Source organism: Pipistrellus kuhlii, unplaced genomic scaffold, assembly GCF_014108245.1.
Source record: "Pipistrellus kuhlii isolate mPipKuh1 unplaced genomic scaffold, mPipKuh1.p scaffold_m20_p_7, whole genome shotgun sequence".
NCBI lineage: Eukaryota > Metazoa > Chordata > Mammalia > Chiroptera > Vespertilionidae > Pipistrellus > Pipistrellus kuhlii.
This window is the reverse complement of record NW_023425573.1, coordinates 67,430,066-67,448,756: the sequence shown is the minus strand read 5'-3', so window position 1 is coordinate 67,448,756 and position 18,691 is coordinate 67,430,066. Positions and strand designations below refer to the sequence as shown.

The 18,691-nt window shown below is 38.7% G+C and overlaps 1 protein-coding gene across 6 annotated transcripts in view; it reads left to right on the top strand.

The window, feature by feature from the left end:
* Positions 1-18,691, top strand: part of RAB3GAP1 (RAB3 GTPase activating protein catalytic subunit 1) — a 66,404-nt gene that overhangs the window by 35,992 nt on the left and 11,721 nt on the right. For all 6 annotated transcript variants that reach the window (XM_036421264.2, XM_036421263.2, XM_036421262.2 and 3 more), the window contains 9 exons: positions 45-118; positions 3,102-3,194; positions 3,656-3,825; positions 5,936-6,022; positions 6,885-7,057; positions 8,934-8,988; positions 9,193-9,564; positions 13,491-13,628; positions 16,517-16,744. In XM_036421264.2, coding sequence (XP_036277157.1) covers positions 45-118; positions 3,102-3,194; positions 3,656-3,825; positions 5,936-6,022; positions 6,885-7,057; positions 8,934-8,988; positions 9,193-9,564; positions 13,491-13,628; positions 16,517-16,744 — 1,390 coding nt within the window. The remainder of the gene's footprint in view (positions 1-44; positions 119-3,101; positions 3,195-3,655; positions 3,826-5,935; positions 6,023-6,884; positions 7,058-8,933; positions 8,989-9,192; positions 9,565-13,490; positions 13,629-16,516; positions 16,745-18,691) is intronic.

The window sequence follows — 18,691 nt, the reverse complement described above, 5'->3', positions numbered from 1 at the left end:
GATGATCATAATTAGGATCTTATGTTTATTGTTTTACATTTTAGTGATTTGGATCCTCTTCAGGCTCCCCATTGGTCTGTTAGAGTTCGAAAAGCTGATAATCCTCAGTGTTTGCTAGGTAAGATGTATTATCTTCCTTTCCTGAAATACCACCAGTCTTCCTGTCTTCCAGATTAGGAACACTGAACTCATTCTTTATACTTTATTTTATCTGTCCAAAAAATATTTTTATTTTAATTTTACATTTTTTACATTTGTAGAAGTGCTTTGTAGATCTGCAGAACTATCTCATATACCAACAGGTAGTGGGTTCAGTTCCTTGTCAGGGCACATACCTGGATTGTGGGTTCCATCCCTGGCTCTGGGGCGTGTCTGGTGGGACAGGGGGCAAATGATCTCTCTCTCTCTCTCTCTCTTTCTCTCTCTCTCTCTCTTTATACGCTCGCGCACACACACACACACATGTACACACACACATGCACATATATGTATAAATTTTTAAAAATCTTTGCTGACAGTAGTGAATCCTTATAGTTACTCTTGAATAGCATTAATAGAGTATTTTAGTTTAACAAGTTACACCTCAGAATTATCTGATATTTTCTCATGATCTGATTTTTAGTCTTAAAATGCATTTATGTCACTTCCTGTTTTTCCTCCTCTGGCATAGTCTGCATCTTCCACTCTAGTTATTGGAGCCCTTTTTGCCTTTTGCTATGCCTCCCAACCTGTGGCATATCATGAGAAGAACATTGATTTTACGATGCTAGCCTCTACTCACCCCCCCCACCCCAGGTCTTCACATCCTATTGCTCATGTCCACTGGTGCATGAAATCTGTGCACTGGGGTTTGTCCCTCAGCCCAAACTGTACCCTCTCTAATCTGGAATCCTTTGGGGGAAGTCGACTGCCGGGATCAGGCCTAAACCAGCAGTTGGACATCCCTCTCACAATCCGGGACTGCTGGCTCCTAACCACTCACCTGCCTGGCTGCCTGATTGCCCCTAACCACTCCCCTGCCAGCCTGTTTACCCTAACCACTCCCCTGCCACCCTGATTTACACCTAATCACTCCCCTGCCAGCATGGTTGATACCTAACTGCTCCCCTGTCAACCTGATCACCCCCAACTGCCCTCCCCTGCCAGCCAGCTTTGGACATTGTGGGGGCGGCCATCTTGAGACATGAGGGCATGAGGGTCAATTTGCATATCACCTCTTTATTATATAGGATAAGTTCTTTGGCTTATTTCTTCTTGTCCCCCATAACATCAAGATATGTCATTCTGTTCTATGCTTCCATGCTTCTGGTCTTATTTTATTGGTCAATTCATTTTGTTCATTAGATGCCACAAATAAGTGAGATCATGTGATATTTGTCTTTCTCAGATTGGCTTATTTCACTTAGCATAATATGCTGTCCTGAAGAGTAAGAGATCCATTTTTTATAGCTACATAGTATTCCATTGTGAAAATGCCCCACAGCTTTTTTTAATCCATTCATCAACTGATGGGCTGTTTCTAAATCTTAGCTATTGTAAATAATGCTTCTATGAACATAGGTGTGCATATATTCTTTCTGATTGGTGTTTCAGGTTTTTTAAGATATATTCCCACAAGTGGGATCACTAGGTCAAACAGAAGTTCCATTTTTAAATTTTTGAGGAAACTCCATACTCTTTTGCACAGTGGCTGCAACAGTTTGCATTTCCACTAGCAGTGTACAGGGTTCCCTTTCTCCACAACTTGCCAGCACTTGTTTGTTGATTTTTTTGATGATAGCCATTCTGACAGGTGTGAGGTTACATCTCATTGTAATTAATTTGCATTACTCTGATGACTAGTGACTTTAAGCATTTTTTCATATGCTTCTTAGCCATTTGTATGTCCTCTTTGAAGAAATGTTTATTTAGGTCTTCTGCCCATTTTTTAATTGGATTATTCATCTTGCTTTTGTTGAGTTGTATGAGTTATTTATATATTTTGTATTTTAACCCCTTACCAGATGTATCACTGGCAAATATTATATGTTCTCCCATCTAGTGGGTTCCCTCTTCATTTTGAGGTTGGTTTCTTTTGCTTTGCAGAAGCTTTTATTTTGATAGTCCCATTAGTTTATTGTCTCCTTAGGAGATATATCAGTAAAAATTCTGCTATGTCAGATGTTTGAAATTTTACTGCCTATATTTTCTCCTAAGACTTTATGGTTTCATGCTTTACAGTTAAGTCTTTTTTAAAGATATATTTGTATTGATTTCAGAGAGGAAAAGAGGTGGAGAGAGAGATTTCAGTGATGAGAGAGAATCACCAATTAGCTGCCTCCTGCATGCCCCCTACTGGGGATTGAGCCCGCAACCCAGGGACATGTGCCTTTGACTGGAATCAAACCCGGGACTCTTCAGTCTGCAGGCCAACACACTATCTATCCACTGAGCAAGATTAGCTAGGGCTATTTAAGTCTTTTAAATTGAAAAAAAAATTTTTTTAGTGGATTTCAAACTCCAATAGGGTGACAGTTAGGGAACAAAGACCACTGTAGCCCAAACTGGTTTGGCTCAGTCAGCCTGCGGACTGAAAGGTCCCAGGTTTGATTTTGGTCAAGGGCATGTACCTTGGTTGTGGGCACATCCCCAGTAGGGGGTATGCAGGAGGCAGCTGGTCGATGTTTCTCTCTCATCATTCTAACCCTTTATTCTTCTCCCTTTCCTCTGTAAAAAAATCAATAAAAATTAAAAAATTAAAAAAAGACCACTATATTCATAGGGTAATATTCTTGTTACTAGTACAGTTTACTGAGAATAGATACTCTTAGTCTTATTCAGGCACAGAGCAAGGGCTTAATATTACTAGGTGCAGTTTCTTTCCTTTTATTCTAGAAGGAATTCTAAGGAAAAAATTTACTATTCTGGGATATGGAGAATAAGGAAGAGCCAGGTTTCCTTTAAAATTGGATTAATTTTTGTCTTGAGTTGTAAATACTGAATGTGTTTTGAAGATTTTTTTCCATATCTTAGTTAATAGTTTTGTGAAAAGGCATGTACTTTAACTTATAGGACTGATTTCTTTGTTAAGTGGCAAAAATTAGTAACTTTTTTTTCTCTAGGTGATTTTGTCACTGAATTTTTTAAAGTTTGCCGTCGGAAGGAATCAACTGATGAGATTCTTGGACGATCCACATTTGAGGAAGAAGGGAGAGGTGACCTGCTTTTTTTTTTAAGTTATTTTCAAATGTGAAACCCCTTTTCTTGGGCATGTTTCTAGCAACTATTGATCTATTTTCTTATTTGAATTAAGTTGGAAAATGAAGTGTTGCTGGACTAGATAGCTGTCATTTCTCTCTAGGTTATACTATATACCCTGAGCTTAAAACACTAAGTGCATTTAATAAGGTCTTTCAACCAAGAATGTGAGATATTTTGAAAAGCAGGGTTTTAGAGGTTTATTTTTGAAGTCTCCTGGGGAGAAGTAACTTGTGCTACACCTTTGTCAATCTACATGCATATGAAGGTAAACATGAGTATTAAAATTTTATAATTCTGAGACCATGTAACACTAGTAAAAGGAGTGACTGAAATATTTTATGCAGTCTTCGGTTTACTCATCACTTTGATCTGCTAAGGTTGGTAATATAATTTGTATTCATTTCTATTCTTCTAGAAATTGCTGATATAACTCACGCCTTGTCAAAGTTGACAGAGCCAGCACCGGTTCCAATTCATAAATTATCAGTTTCAAATATGGTGCATACTGCAAAGAAGAAAATAAAAAAACATAGAGGGGTAGAAGAGTCACCACTGAATAATGATGTCCTCAACACTATTCTCTTGGTAAGCACTAATGTCTTTATATGTCTGTATGCATATGCATTTATTCATTATATCTTCAGTCCTTTCTGTGTGGCAGGCACTGGATTGGGAATATAAAATGAGTAAAACAAAGTCCCCCACATTCAGAGTTTTCACTGGTGTCTGGGAAAAAGGAAAGTAAACAATACTTACAATACGTGTTCCATTTGAGAAGTCTGGCAGAGGGGCTGTGAGAGCACAGCAGGGGTGCCCCTGTCTCTGGGCAGAGGCAGTCAAAGAAGGCTTCACACACAGCAACACTTGGACTCCATCTACTTTCTCTCACAGAGAAAGCTTGTGTTACAGCGAATAGTAAGAGGCCTCGGTGTCTCCTAGGGGTAGTGTGGTGGAACAAGCCCAGCCTGGGAGCCTGACTTTGTGATTTGAACACCCATTTGACTTCAGTTTTCTCACCTGTAAATGAGGCTGATAAAACCTTGTGAAGTTTTTGTGAGTGTTAAAGGACCTTCTGTTATTTTGCTTGGCATAAAATATGCCTTTGGTACATGTTCTTAACTGTAATTGTAGTTATAATCATACTTCTGGCAATTTGTGTATTAAGACAGTCTTGGGAAAAACCTTCCAGAGTAGTACAATGAAAAGAAGACTGGTCTTATAAACTTCATGTTAATCTTATCACTGTATTAATCTGAACAGTGCTCTTGGCCAGATTTTCAGCTTCTATGTCTCTAAGACATGGGCAGTGTTACTTAGCTCACACAATGATATGAGAATAGGATATTGTTTGTAAGTGTGCTGAGTTAGTTGGGTTTGGCACACAGTAGTTCCTCTATTTCTAAAATCTATTGAGTATGTTCTGTAATATGTGGCAAAGTATGCATAGTAAAAGGAATTAAAAATCAACAGTACCACAAAGCACTTGGGAGAAACAGTGATTTAAAAAAAAAAAAAAGGACAAAGTAAATTTCTGTAGAGAAGGCCCCTTCTTAAGAATGTATTCTTAGAGATGTTATTCCAGTAATATAGCTCACTTATCATATGCATTGCATTTTTCTTTCTTAATCCTACACACAGACACATAAACAAAGACCATGTTGAAAGATAACACTGGTCATTATAGGTTCAGACTGCTTCTTACTTTTTAGGAGAATCACATAAAATGAAGTTATGTGTCTTAAATATCACACTTTTATTAGTAGCACTGTGCACAAAACCATGTACCCTTAGCTCTCTGCAGGGCCTGGCTGCTCAGTGCCCGCTGCCCAGAGGCTCTCTGAGGCCCAGAGGCCCATCCATGGCTGGGTGCAGAACACTTGCCTCGGTCCATGGAACAAAGCAAACATTCTGCCAGGCCACTCCCTCCCCAGGAGACTGGGGGACTTCCATGGGGCTGAGAGAACTGGGCACCACCTTCCTTTTGCTATGGATGCCACCATCTTTGTAATGGAGTGATGATTATTTTGCATGTTACCCTTTTATTAGATCGGATTATTTCATATATGAAAACCTATAGATTATATTAGGGGTGTCGAACTCAATCAGAGAAGGGGACAAAATCTAAAATACGCCTAAATCGCGGGCCGAATGGTTTACTGAACAGTCATAAACTGTCATTGTGATGGAAACGCAGCGGAGTGCAGTGATGACAGCGCGGTGCGGGCCACATTGCAAGGCCTGGCAGGACGGATTTGGCCCGCGGGCCTTGTGTTTGACACATGTGGATTATATAATAACTGACTCTCGTGAATATATGGGCATTTAATTTTTTTTCTCTTATAACTTCGTCTTTTTTATAATATTAGCACTTTCTTAAAACTTTAATGACCTTGGATGAACCTACAATCATAGTGAAGAAATTTTGGCTTTGCATTCTGTTTAGTTTACAGAACCAGGTAGTTACTATTAAGAAAAGCCTCTGATTCCTAAACTTGGCTAGTCACTAAAACTGTATCTTTAAAGAAAAATAGAAATATTTTGAGATAATGAAGAACCAACTGGCCAGTACAATAAGAGCATTTGCACTGTTTTAACAGCATAATCATTAATAAGTCAACTAGTTCCTATATGAGTAGCGAAAATCAACAAATTAGGAAATTTGTTCAACATTGTGATTCTTTCCTTTCTCCCTTAGTTCTTATTCCCTGATGCTGCTTCTGAGAAGCCATTAGATGGAACTTCTTCAATGGACAACAATCCTTCATCAGAAAGTGAAGAATATGTAAGTCCAGTGATCAAAATGCATCAAATTTCTAAGGATTTGCTATATTTCTAGATTAGTAGAATAAGGACCTTTTTATTTTAAAAATCACCTTAAGAAAACATGACGGGCCATCTTGGCCTCCACTTAGAAAATGATCTGCAATAGAACATTGACGTATTTTGAGTAGCAAGAACTTTTCTGATAACAATGGAAAAAAGTAACATAAAATACTGTGATGATTGTGGGATTTCCCTCATTTTAGACTTTTTGTAAATAATAAGATACGTTTTGCAACAGATTGGTTCCTGTATTTCAAACAAGAAAGTGAGTAAAAAACTCATTAATATTGCAAAATATGTAAATAAAGTAAATTTTTGTTTTCCTTATCTAGGTCTGATAAATTGATAAATGAGAGTTTAAATGACAGATATAGAGAGATATTAGTCTGTTAGAACAGTTATTGTTAAATAGATTTCATAAAGTGAGGAGAAGAGGCAAGAGTTTTACATTTTCAATTTGCACTGTTCTGAGTTTATCTTCTATTTTTGGTTTTGACAAGTGTGTACTATTTTTAAGTACAGAGTTTTTAAAAGTAACATAAAAATTTGAGTACATCTTAAAGATTCCACAGAAGACACTGAAACTTTAACTTTTGCATCATTAAATTACAGCTTCACTTTTTTGATCCTTGTAGAAATCTTAAAAACATGGAACTGCCTAAGGACAGTTTAGGCAATAATGTATTAAACATTGATAAAAAACTAGTTTTGGTAGGATAGGTTTAATTTTAGTATTAAAATCTTCACCCACACAGTTTTTGAATATGCATATAAATATGTTGTTAACAAGTTTTGCTTTGTTTCTATTTTGTTTAATTTAGAATCTCTACAATCAGTTCAAATCTGCACCATCTGACAGTTTAACATACAAATTGGCTTTGTGTCTTTGTATGATCAATTTCTACCATGGAGGATTGAAAGGAGTGGCACACCTCTGGCAGGAATTTGTTCTTGAAATGCGTTTCAGATGGGAAAACGACTATCTGATACCAGGGTAATAATTTCAATATCTAGTTGTATAGACAGGTGTTTGTTGGCAGCATTTGACTTTTGAACCATTAATTCTCATCTAGGAATTCTACCCTAAGAAAATGGTAAGAAACTTTGGACATGTTTATGTTCAGAGGTGTTCACTGCAGCAAATTTAAAATCCTATCTAATAAAGAGGGAATATGCTAATTGACCCTCACACCACCACAAAGGTGGTGGTGCCCACAGCCAATAAAGAGGAAATATGCTAATTGACTGGCTCACCCTCAAATATGATGGTGCCCACAGACACAAGATGGTGGCACCCAGTCCCCTTAGCCCTGCCGGGGTGCCAGGCCCGGGGCAAGGCCGGGCTCACCTCCAGACGGGTCTAGCTGCTCTGCACACCTGCCTCCGGAGTCCCCCAGTCCCCTCATCCCCAAGCTGCCCAGGGCCAGCCCGAGGCCCAGGAAAACCTCAAATGGCGACTATTCAGCCAAACATCTGAGGTGGTGCACACAAGCCTCAGATGGCGGCTGCCCAACCATCAGGACTGGCCCGAAGTGCAGGCAAGCTTTGGGTGCCAGCTGCCAGCTGCCCAGGGCCAGCCCAAGGTGCAGGCATGCCTCAGATGGCAACTGCCCTGCTGCCCAGGGCTGCCAGGCTCAGGTAACCAGGGCTGGCTGAGGCTTGTGTTGCCGGCAGTGGCAGCAGCAGAGGTGTGATGGTGCATCGCCTTCCCCTGACTGCAGGTCATCTCCCCTCTGCCCCCCCATCCCCAAGAGCTCCTGGACTAGAGGGGGGCAGGCTGGGCTGAGGGCCCCCCGCTTTCAGTGCTTATATAATTTTCATGCACCTGGCCTCTAGTAGGGGAGAAAAAGGTTGAAACAACCAAGTGCCAAATATTAAAGAATGGTTAAGTAAATTATTATATATCTCTACAATGGAAAGTTAAAGACCCATTACAAGTTTTTCCTCAAGAATCTCTAATAACATTGAAAATGATCCTAATATTTGTAGTAAAGTAGAATATAGTATTGCATATACTGAGTATTTTCAATTATGCTGATGTTTATGTAATATCATACAGCAAACTTAAATGGAAAGAAATACAGCCAAATGTCAAGAGTAGTTTTTCCAGGTGTGAAATTGTATTTTTATTTTGTTCTTTCTACATTTGGGCATTTTCTAAATTACATGTTGTAAACATATTATTTTATATTTGGAGAGATAACATCTAACGTTTATAAGTTCAGATATTAAACATTACCTGTGAATTTTTGTATAATTTATATTGACATTTCACTTAATCGCAGAGGAGAGTTTAGTTAGTATAAATGTTGATTACTGCGAATCTATCCTTACTAAGGGAGGAGACTCATGATATAAGTTATATAAAATGGTAACTAATCCAAAAATGTTTTTACTCTTATGTCATTTGCCAGTTTCTCCTTAGCTGATTATTGGGAACTTAGTGGTTTAGAATTAGAGGCAATCCAGACAAAAGAGAAGTGGAGATTGGTTGTTTTATATTGAGAATTCACTATAGTAATAGAGAACTAAAAAGATAGTCTATTCTGTTTTGAGTAGTTTGAAATACTGTATGCCAGCTACTTACTGGGGTGGATTTAGAGATAAGTTTCTATTAGCTTGAGTGCTATCACTACTTTACTCTTAAGCTTTGAAATATCTGTTATACTTGCTATTGGTGATTTGTATACTAGGAGGTTAAAATGAATTCTGATCTTTTCATCTTATTTGCCCCATCTCAGTTATCTTCCTTATATAGCTCTAGTTTTAATTTCTTATCAGTATGGCTAAAATTTGTGGAAGTATAAAAACTGTATATCTGAAGCAATTTCACTAAAACTAACCTGTTTTCTCATTGCTTTATTTGATAGATTAGCAAGTGGCCCTCCAGATCTAAGATGCTGTTTACTACATCAGAAACTGCAGGTAAAGATCTTTCAGTGGCAGTGTTTAATGTGATCTTTAGTCAGCTGGAGCTTACTTCTGATTATAGGCCATTCTTTTTGTGCTGCTGTCATTCACAACAAGTTGTAGGGGAAGGGTGGAGAATGAAAATTAAATATTCAAGCAGTGGGTTGATTTTTATTTTACTGTAACGAATTCAAATATATATATGTCTGTTTTCTTAAGATGTTAAATTGCTGTATTGAAAGAAAGAAGGCACGTGATGAGAAGAGGAAAACAAGTATTTCAGATAATGTGACTAATACATATCCAAGGGATGCTGGAAGATCTGGAGACCAGCTGGGGCCAGATAATCTAAAAGATATGGACAAGGAAAAGGGAGAGGTGGGAAAATCCTGGGATTCTTGGAGCGATAGCGAGGAAGAATTTTTTGAATGCTTAAGTGATACTGAAGAATTTAAGGGAAATGGACCAGAGAGTGGCAAAAAAGGAGGACTTAAGGAGATGGCAAATTTAAAGCCAGAAGGACGACTCAACCAGCACGGGAAACTTACACTGCTGCATAATGGAGAGCCTCTCTACATTCCTGTAACCCAGGTAGGGCATGGACTGGCACATTAAATTTTAATTTTTAAAAATACCTGTTGTTTATATAACTTCATTCTAGTAGACGATTGCTTTGGATAGGGGCAATTCTTTAAACAGCCTATGTTCAGAGATCTAAGATGTGAAATCTAAATAATAAACTATTGGTGCTTTTGGGTCTACTATTTCTCAAATTGAGAAATGTTTTGAAATTTAAATAGATAATAGCTCATATTGTATAAGGTGATGTATTATTTCTTAAACGAGTAGTGAGTACTCAGATGTTTAAAAAAACACACCAACAATCCAAAATATGGAGGGGAAAGAAAGTAGGAATCCTTTAATTTGAGCCATTTTACACCATCAGTAAGTAGAACAGCAACAACTCAACACCTAAGGAAGAATAATAGTTTTTGTTGGGTTGTTGTTGTTTTAAATTATCTTTATTGATTTTTGTTTTAAGGAGAGAGAGAGAGAAGAATATCTATGTGAAAGAGAAACATCAATTGTTCGCCTCCGACATACACCCCGACCAGGGATCAAATCCTTGCCGGGGTATGTGCCATGACCAGAACTGAACCAGCAACCTTTCAGTGCAGAGGTCAACACTCAACCAACTGAGCCATATTGGCCAGGCTGTTGCGTTATTTTTACTTAAGTAATATCTGAATATGTTTTGTGAAAAACTCAATTTAGAAAATGTGAAAGCCACCATCCATAATTCAATTCTTTTACTAGTTTGGGTTATAAATTTTACTCTTAGTCTATACATTGATATACATATATGTATGTATATGATACATAATTTTGTGGATTTTTAAAAAAAATATGTGTATTAGTGTATAATTTTTTGTTTAACCTAATATGTTATGAAGGTCTTTCTATGTCATTACATGTAGATATATTTTGTTTCTTTAGTGGTTTTTTTTAGTTGCTATATAATATTATATGGAATGGGAGAACCACAGTTTAGACATTTTTCTCTTAATGCACAATATATGTTATTTGCAAGTTTTTGCTATTACAGTGTTACATTATAAATTCTTATAGTTCTTTGTATTTACATCTGAGTGTTTCCCTGGGGAAGAAATTGAGAAATGGAATTGCTAGATAAACAGCATTATGTTTATATTCCTCTACATAAAGGCTTCCTCTAGCTTACATTCCTGTCAATAGTAAATATAGGAGTAAGGGAGTATAATTTTCTCTCCAACTTTCCTTTATCACTTTTTTCCCACCCATAATTATGTATTGAATACCTACTATAAGCCAACCACTGTTCTAGTCTTGAGGAATTTAGTAGCAAACTAAGGGATTATGTAGAATAAACTAAAAGTATTATACAATACATTGTTGAAGAGAATATAAATTAGTAGACAGTAAGGTTCTTGTCCTTGAATTAATTATATTCATATTTTACTTAAATAATTGACACATCCAAATTTTTGCCCATACAGTAGGCAAAAGTAGTATCTCAGTGTTTTAGATTGTGGTAACATTTTTAAACATGTGCCAGGATTTCTTCTTCACAGCAGTATGATACTGAATACTTGAGTGATTGTCCAAGGTCATAGAGCTGGGATTCTTATAGAAGCGCAGACTCTGAACCCCACTGTCCTACTGCTTTCCAATTACTACTCAACCCTTAGGATCAGTGTGAGACTTTAAAAGTCTTGCATGTTCATTGTAGAGGAAAAAAAACCCTCATAATTTTATAATCCAGAGATAATCACTATTAGAGCAGTTCCTTTCCATTTTTCCTCTATCAAATCATTTCCCTCTTACTGTATATCCATATTCTCTCCACTTTTTATACTTTATAAATAGTGCTGCAGTGATATTACTAGAACTGGAACTGGAATTATTGGATCAAAGGACATGATCATAAGTGCTTGCCATGTATTGGTTGCCAAATTGTTGTCTGGGAAGCCAACAATGTTATATTCTCGTCTGCAGTGTTTGAAAGTGACCCATTTAGATTTGTTTAGAAAATTAGGATGATACCAAAAAAATGTTATTTTCTTTTGTTTGTTGCTGTGTTTTGAATGTCATAGCTTTACCTTGCTTCTACTTTATTTATGACAGATAGTTGTGAAAAGTATTTGTCCTCAAGACAGTGGTTATCAACCAGGGAGTGATTTTGCCCCCAGGGAAATTTGGCAATGTCTGGAAACATTTTTTGTTGTCTAGAGGTGGAGTGGTACCACTTGTATCTAGTAGGTTGAGGCCAGAGACGTTGCTGAACACCCTGCAATGCATTGGACAGGCCCATGACAGAGAGTTACCCAGCCTAAAATGCCAGTAGTACTAAGACTGAGAAACCCTGGTTTATAGTCAGCTCCTAAAATCTAGAAGAAATCCATTAACAAATGTTCTAAATACTTCTATATCATACTCTATTATCTAAGAACTAGGGGCCCGCTGCACAAAATTTGTGCACTGGGCAGGGGTGCCTCAGCCCAGCCTGCCCCCTCTCACATACTGGGAGCCCTCAGGGGATGTCCTACTGATGGCTTAGGCCGGCTCCCCATGGGAGCGGACCTAAGCTCCAGTCTGGCCTCCCTTTGTGGGAGGCGACCAGGCTGATCAGGGGAAGGCACCAGCCCCATCACCCCACTGCTGCAGCCACTGCCAGTCACCACAGCCACCAAGGTATTTTCATCAACACAGACTCCAGTCCCTTCACCATGAAAAAATAACAACTTTCTTTAAGCATTTTCAAGATGTGTCTTTCATAGGATATGACATTTCTTTATTTTTCTTTTTATCCTCACCTGAGATATGTTTCCATTGATATTTTCCCCTTCCCTCTGATCCCAAGCTCAGTCCCTGCCCAAGCCTAAAGCCTCCACCCCAGGCTTTAGGCTTGGGAAGGGGCTCCCTCCTCCCTCCCAACTCTGATCACAGGCTCAGCCCCTTCCACGGAGGCTTTAGGCTTGGGAAAGACCCCCTACCCCTGCCCCTCCAGTTGCTGGCTGGGAGTGACCAGGGTGCTGAGGAGGTTCCTGGGACCCAGGTATGTATGCAAATTAACTGTCATCTTTGTTGGGTTAATTTGCATATTCACTCTGATTGGCTGTGGGTGTAGCAGAGGTATGGTCAATTTACATGTTTCTCTGTTATTAATATTAGGTAAGATAGAAAAGTTCAGTTTTTTTCTGACTTTAACTGCAAAACAGGAGAGCTTGTTTGGTTAATTTCTGGATTGTTGAGTTTTTAATATTTCAATGAAATCAGCTCTTAGAACTTTCCTAAAGCCCTTTGAAAGTTTCCAGATGTTTTCTGTCCCTCTTTTAATGATTCTACAGTGTACCCTCCTTTTAGATTTGTCGTAGCTTTTTTTGGGGAGAGGGAGGGACTTACCACTAAAATATGTAATGTCTCTGATTCCCAAAACAAAAATCCACAACTTCTTATGGGAATTAATAATTAGAATGTCTTTTGAACCTAAATTCTCAAAGCAACTCCTACAGCATAAAACTTAATTTATTTGGGGGCTTTTAGTTGGGGTTGAATTCATTTGCCTTTAATTTTCATATATATATCAATTTTCTTCTCTTATTAGTTATAATAAAAACCTTATAGCAACTAGTGATATCATAAATAAAAATATCATTAGGATGTTATTTCTGTATCATTAGCAGACAGAAAAATGTTTAGTGCACCCAAATTTCTGTCTTGTAGTCATCAGTTCTCACCAAGGGGGACGTAATAATCTTATTTGTTGGGGTTGGAGAGACCCTGAAAATCATATTTATTCTTTTTAATTTGGTACATTTCTATATAGGTTCCAGAAAACCTGTGAATTTCTCTGAAATTTTTTCCATACATCCCTTGGGACTACTAGAGCTGAGATAATTGTTCTTTGTTCTATTTTTATAGCCCTGCTTTGTCCTCACAAAGGCTATTGCTGAGCTTTGTCCTTTTGTGCTTCACAGGAGCCAGCACCTATGACAGAAGACCTGCTAGAGGAGCAGTCGGAGGTTCTGGCTAAATTGGGCACCTCCGCGGAAGGGGCTCACCTCCGGGCACGCATGCAGAGCGCCTGTCTGCTGTCAGACATGGAGTCTTTTAAGGTGGGTCACACTGTCAGGGCTCAGGATTCTCTTTTGAGTTATTCTGGGAGGTTGTGTAAATAAGTGTGTGATGAGTTCTTTTATGAAGGCAGGTCTAAGAGGGGACTAACTCCACTGAGTGGGTCATGGCAGGTTTCTCTGACGAGTCCCCATTTAGGATGAGTAGGCATTTGCTCCCTACTCATTTTAGGCCTGTATCTAGCCATAGAGAATTTGGAGAATGGTGACATGTAGCTTGCTAACTGCAAAACTCAGGATGAAGAAAAGTCTTTATTATTATTATTACTTATTTTTGAAAGAAGAGACAAATCTATGTATATATTTTTGAAAACCAAGTGGGTAGTTCATTGGACCACAGGGCTTCCTTTCTACTGCTGATCCCCAGAATTGTCTCCCAGGCACAGACTTTCCTTTTTACTCCGTCGCACCGTGATGGTCCCCACGGCCCCATTCTACACCCCTCCTCAGTCCTGCTCTGTGCTTAGGCCAGCCTGAGTGTGAGTTTCTCCAACATAAACACCCATGAGAACACATGCCACTTTCATCTTCCCAGCTAGCAGGTTTGTGACAAAAAAGGAAGCTCTTATTCCCTGCTTATTCCCCCCATAGTTACTAAAAGAAAAACCTTTAATAAACTGCATATTTTCCTTAGAGACAAACGATACATAAAGTGTGTGAGTTCTTTTGTGTTGTGAAATAAGAAAGAGAGATGTGTTGTTTTAAAACAAACAGTTGGCACCGTGAATAAATAGAAGTCAGTTGGGTCCTGGCCAGTGTGGCTCAGTTGGTTGTAGCATTATCCCATAACACCAAAAGGTTGCAGGTTCAATTCCTGAGAGAGGGGAAAGTCATTTGGCTCTCAGGGCATGTGTTAAATCAAAAAGTAAATAAGAGACTTGCTTAAGGGAGTGTGTGCACAGTAGGAAATTCTAGCCTGCCCAGTGGCTCTTTCGTTGTTCTTTTAATCTTCACCCGAGTTTATGTCATTATTTTTAAAGAGAGAGAGAAACATTGATGTGAGACAGAACCATCGATCAATCGCCTCCTGTAATCACCCCAGCCAGGGGTGGAATCTGCAACCTAGGTATGTCCCCCACCTGGGAATTGAACCTACAATATTTTGGTGTATGGGGTGACACTTAACTAAGGTGACCAGACATCCCGCTTCTGGCGGGACAGTCCTGAATCTTTCCAAAAATCGGGACTTTTTTAAAACGCCGTGGGACGCGGACAAATTGTTAAAAATCGGGATGTCTGGTCACCTTACACTTAACCACTGAGCCACTCTGGCCAGTTACCTGACCTCTAGCTGCCTTCATATTCATCTGTCCTGTCCTACCACAGTATCCTTACAGAGACAAGTACAGAATGAAATCCAAATTGGACCTATTCCAGAAAACTTGTCTTCAAGTCTGCTTGCATTTGGTCTAAGGTTAATTTAATTTAAAAAGAAAGAAATGACCTTCCGCATAGCACTTCTTTGTTGATGTTTACATGACTTACTATTTCAGGCAATTAAATATAGCACTCATACAGGAAGATTCTGTTGTGGTAGGGAATATGACCAAAAGGTATGTGTCTAATGCGTGTGCATGTATCCTTTGAGTATCAGGGGATAATACGTATACCCAGCCTTAGCACTTTGCTAATATATTACTGTGCACTTGCAAAAGAGAACTCTGTGCCTTACTACTAACACTGGGAAGCCTCTACTTTTTTCTTTTCTTTTTTTTTTTAAATATATTTTATTGATTTTTTACAGAGAGGAAGGGAGAAGGATAGAGAGTTAGAAACATTGATGAGAGAGAAACATTGATCAGCCGCCTCCTGCACACCCCCTACTGGGGATGTGCCCGCAACCAAGGTACATGCCCTTGACCGGAATCGAACCTGGTACCTTTCAGTTCACAGGCTGACGCTCTATCTACTGAGCCAAACTGGTTTCAGCGGAAGCCTCTACTTTTATTCCAGGCTTGAATGTGTAATTACTTAACGGATTTTGAAATACACCCTTGTAAATTCTATAGAATTATTCACTGAATAAAAATTTAATTAGTTAGATTTCAGAAACCTGAACAATAATAGTTTGAATTTCAATTCCTTAACAGTACAAAAGCAGTTTATATGAGAGTAATGTTGTACATAAAGCACAAGGATTTGATGGCTGAATAGAACATTTTTGAGGTTAGCTGATATTTACTGCAGTATTGATTTATCGAGGGGGGGAAAGAGCAGAATTTTTTCATTATTGTGTTGTTCTTTCATGTTGTGTATTATATAATTTACATGACCTGTAAACTTAATTTGATACTTTTCTAAGTTTTTAGTAGTTATACTATAATTTTAAACTATGTTACTTAACTGTTTAAGACAGTGGTCAGCAAACTGCGGCTTGCGAGCCTCTTGTGGCTCTTTGACCCCTTGAGTGTTCTAACGCCACTTCTTCAAAATAGACTTGCCCAGGCCGAAAACCGACTTCTGCCCATGGACCACGAAGTTTCAATCGCACTGTACATGCGCGCCCACATGTGATATTTTGTGGAAGAGCCACACTCAAGGGGCCAAAGAACCGCATGTGGCTCATGAGCCGCAGTTTGCCGGCCACTGGTTTAAGAGAATTATTTTCACTTTACATAAAATTTTTATTTCCAAATTCTTCAAATGGAAGTATTTTCTTTTTCTATAAAATAGAGACAGCAAAAATAAAATGCTTTTGGTATTTTAACATTTGATCTGTTTTCGAAGTGACACCCAAACTCATGTCACATATTAGATTTTATAAAGATTAGGTAGGCTTTTTGTGAAGGGGAAAGTATGATCTTGCAAACAGGTTTATCAGTAACTGTTGATTTTTATTTGGTTCTGCTGTATTTTTGGCCTTGATTTAGGCAGCTAATCCAGGTTGCTGTCTGGAAGACTTTGTGAGGTGGTACTCACCCCGGGATTACATCGAAGAGGAAGTGATTGATGAAAAGGGAAACACGGTTCTGAAAGGAGAACTGAGTGCCCGAATGAAGATTCCAAGCAACATGTGGGTGGAAGCCTGGGAAACCGCTAAGCCAGTTCCTGCCAGAAGACAAAGGAGACTCTTTGACGATACACGGGAAGCAGAAAAGGTAACTGAGGTTTGGCTATCTAACACTGAAGTGGTAGTTATTGTTCTAGCATTTAAAAGACTCACTATCAGAGACATGAGATCTTTGGACACTCTTGAGAAGCAAAGCATTGGAACTTAATGAGCTTTTTATGTACCTACTATTTATATTCAAGATTTCAGAATTAGTTGCAGTTAGCCCAAAAATAAAATATCCATATTTTATAGAGAATGCTTACCATTGGACTGTCTCATCTCATAGCATATATCAAAAGCCTTAAAAATGGCTACGTCCTTTGACCTAGCAATTCTACCAATAAATTTATTAAGGAAATAATTATTTTTTAGTGAAAAGTGGGTCTATAACCAAAGTTACCAAAAATAAGCTTGGTTCAGTAAATTATGGTATGATCATTTAGTGAACTGCTTTTCAGTTACTAAAAAGTATTTGGAATTCTAATGAATAGTGGTAGCTGTCTGATATCAAATTGCCCCATACCCTCCTACCCACCATCCACTGGCCTCCCAAATAATCCCATATAATTAATAAGTAAGTAAATCCATGCCTTAAGCATTACTAGGAGACAGAGATTACAGTGACCTTCAAATTAAAATTATAAGTAGAGAAACAAGCCAAATTCCAATGGAATTCCCATTGCTGCAGGTGCCACGTCCAGCACAGCTAGAGTTCAGGATCTGAAGAAGGCCGTTGCGCACAAATGAAAACCTAGACAAGAAATAAGAATTTAGAAGGCATCGGGGGGAGGGGGCAGGTGGAAACCTCTCTCTAGTGGAGAAGCTCACAGACTTCTGCCAGTCTGCTTTTTATTTACTTGAATACACATTTGCCCTTTAGGAATGGATACAGGTATATCAAAGGTAAAATTTGGTAAACCGTAAAAGGATTATCAGGGAAGGGAATTGCTTTGAGGCATTCAGCCAACAGCAGGGCAATATTATAAAGGACAACAGAGGATGAGGGAGGTTCGTAAGTTATTTTTTTTGTTTATTGATTTGGGTGAGGAAGGATGAGGGAGAGAGGGATAGAAATATCAATGATGAGAGAGAATCATGCCCCTTACTGGGATTGAGCCTGCAACTCAGGCATGTGCCCTAACCAGGAATGAAAACGTGACCTCCTAGTTCACGTTATTTAAGATTTCAGAATTAGTTGCACTTAGCCCAAAAATAAGATATCCATATTTTATAGAGAATGCTTACCATTGGACTGTCTCATCTCACAGCATATATCAAAAGCCTTCAATGGGTCTTTTTGCATTCATATGCTAACTACTGTTGGTTTTAGTCTCAGGCAGCAGGAGAGCATGGACAGAGTTTCAAGCAGAGCTGAGGGATACAGAAGACTGACAGAGCACAGAGTCACCCCAGAAAGAGAGAGCTTAACACTGGGCACCAAAGTACTTGGTACAGGTAGAGCTTGATAGTTCACAGCATGGCTACAGGGAGAGGTTTTAGCTTAAGCTGGATGACAAGTGAACACTTAGAGAAACTGTCTTGGGAAACCAAATATATAGAGAATCATTGATACCCCTTAGAGATAAAGCAATGATGGGAAAGAAGGAAATGAGAGGGAAATTAAGGATCATGCAGAAGTGAAAGACAAACAAGGCCTGGCCAGTGTGGCTTGGTTGAGCCCATGAACTAGGAGGTCACGTTTTCTTCCTGGTTAGGGCACATGCCTGAGTTGCGGGCTCAGTCCCAGTAAGGGGCATGATTCTCTCTCATCACTGATATTTCTATCCCTCTCTCTCTCATCCTTCCTCTACCAAATCAATAAAAAAACAAAAAAAATAAATAACTTACAAACCTCCCTCATCCTCTGCTGTCCTTTAAAGAACAGAAAAGGGCCACTTTCAAATTGTGGCATAACTAGGTGTACTCAAGAGCAGATCACATCCATACAAAACTATAAAAAAAAAAAATGCAGGTGGATCAGTTAGCTAATAAA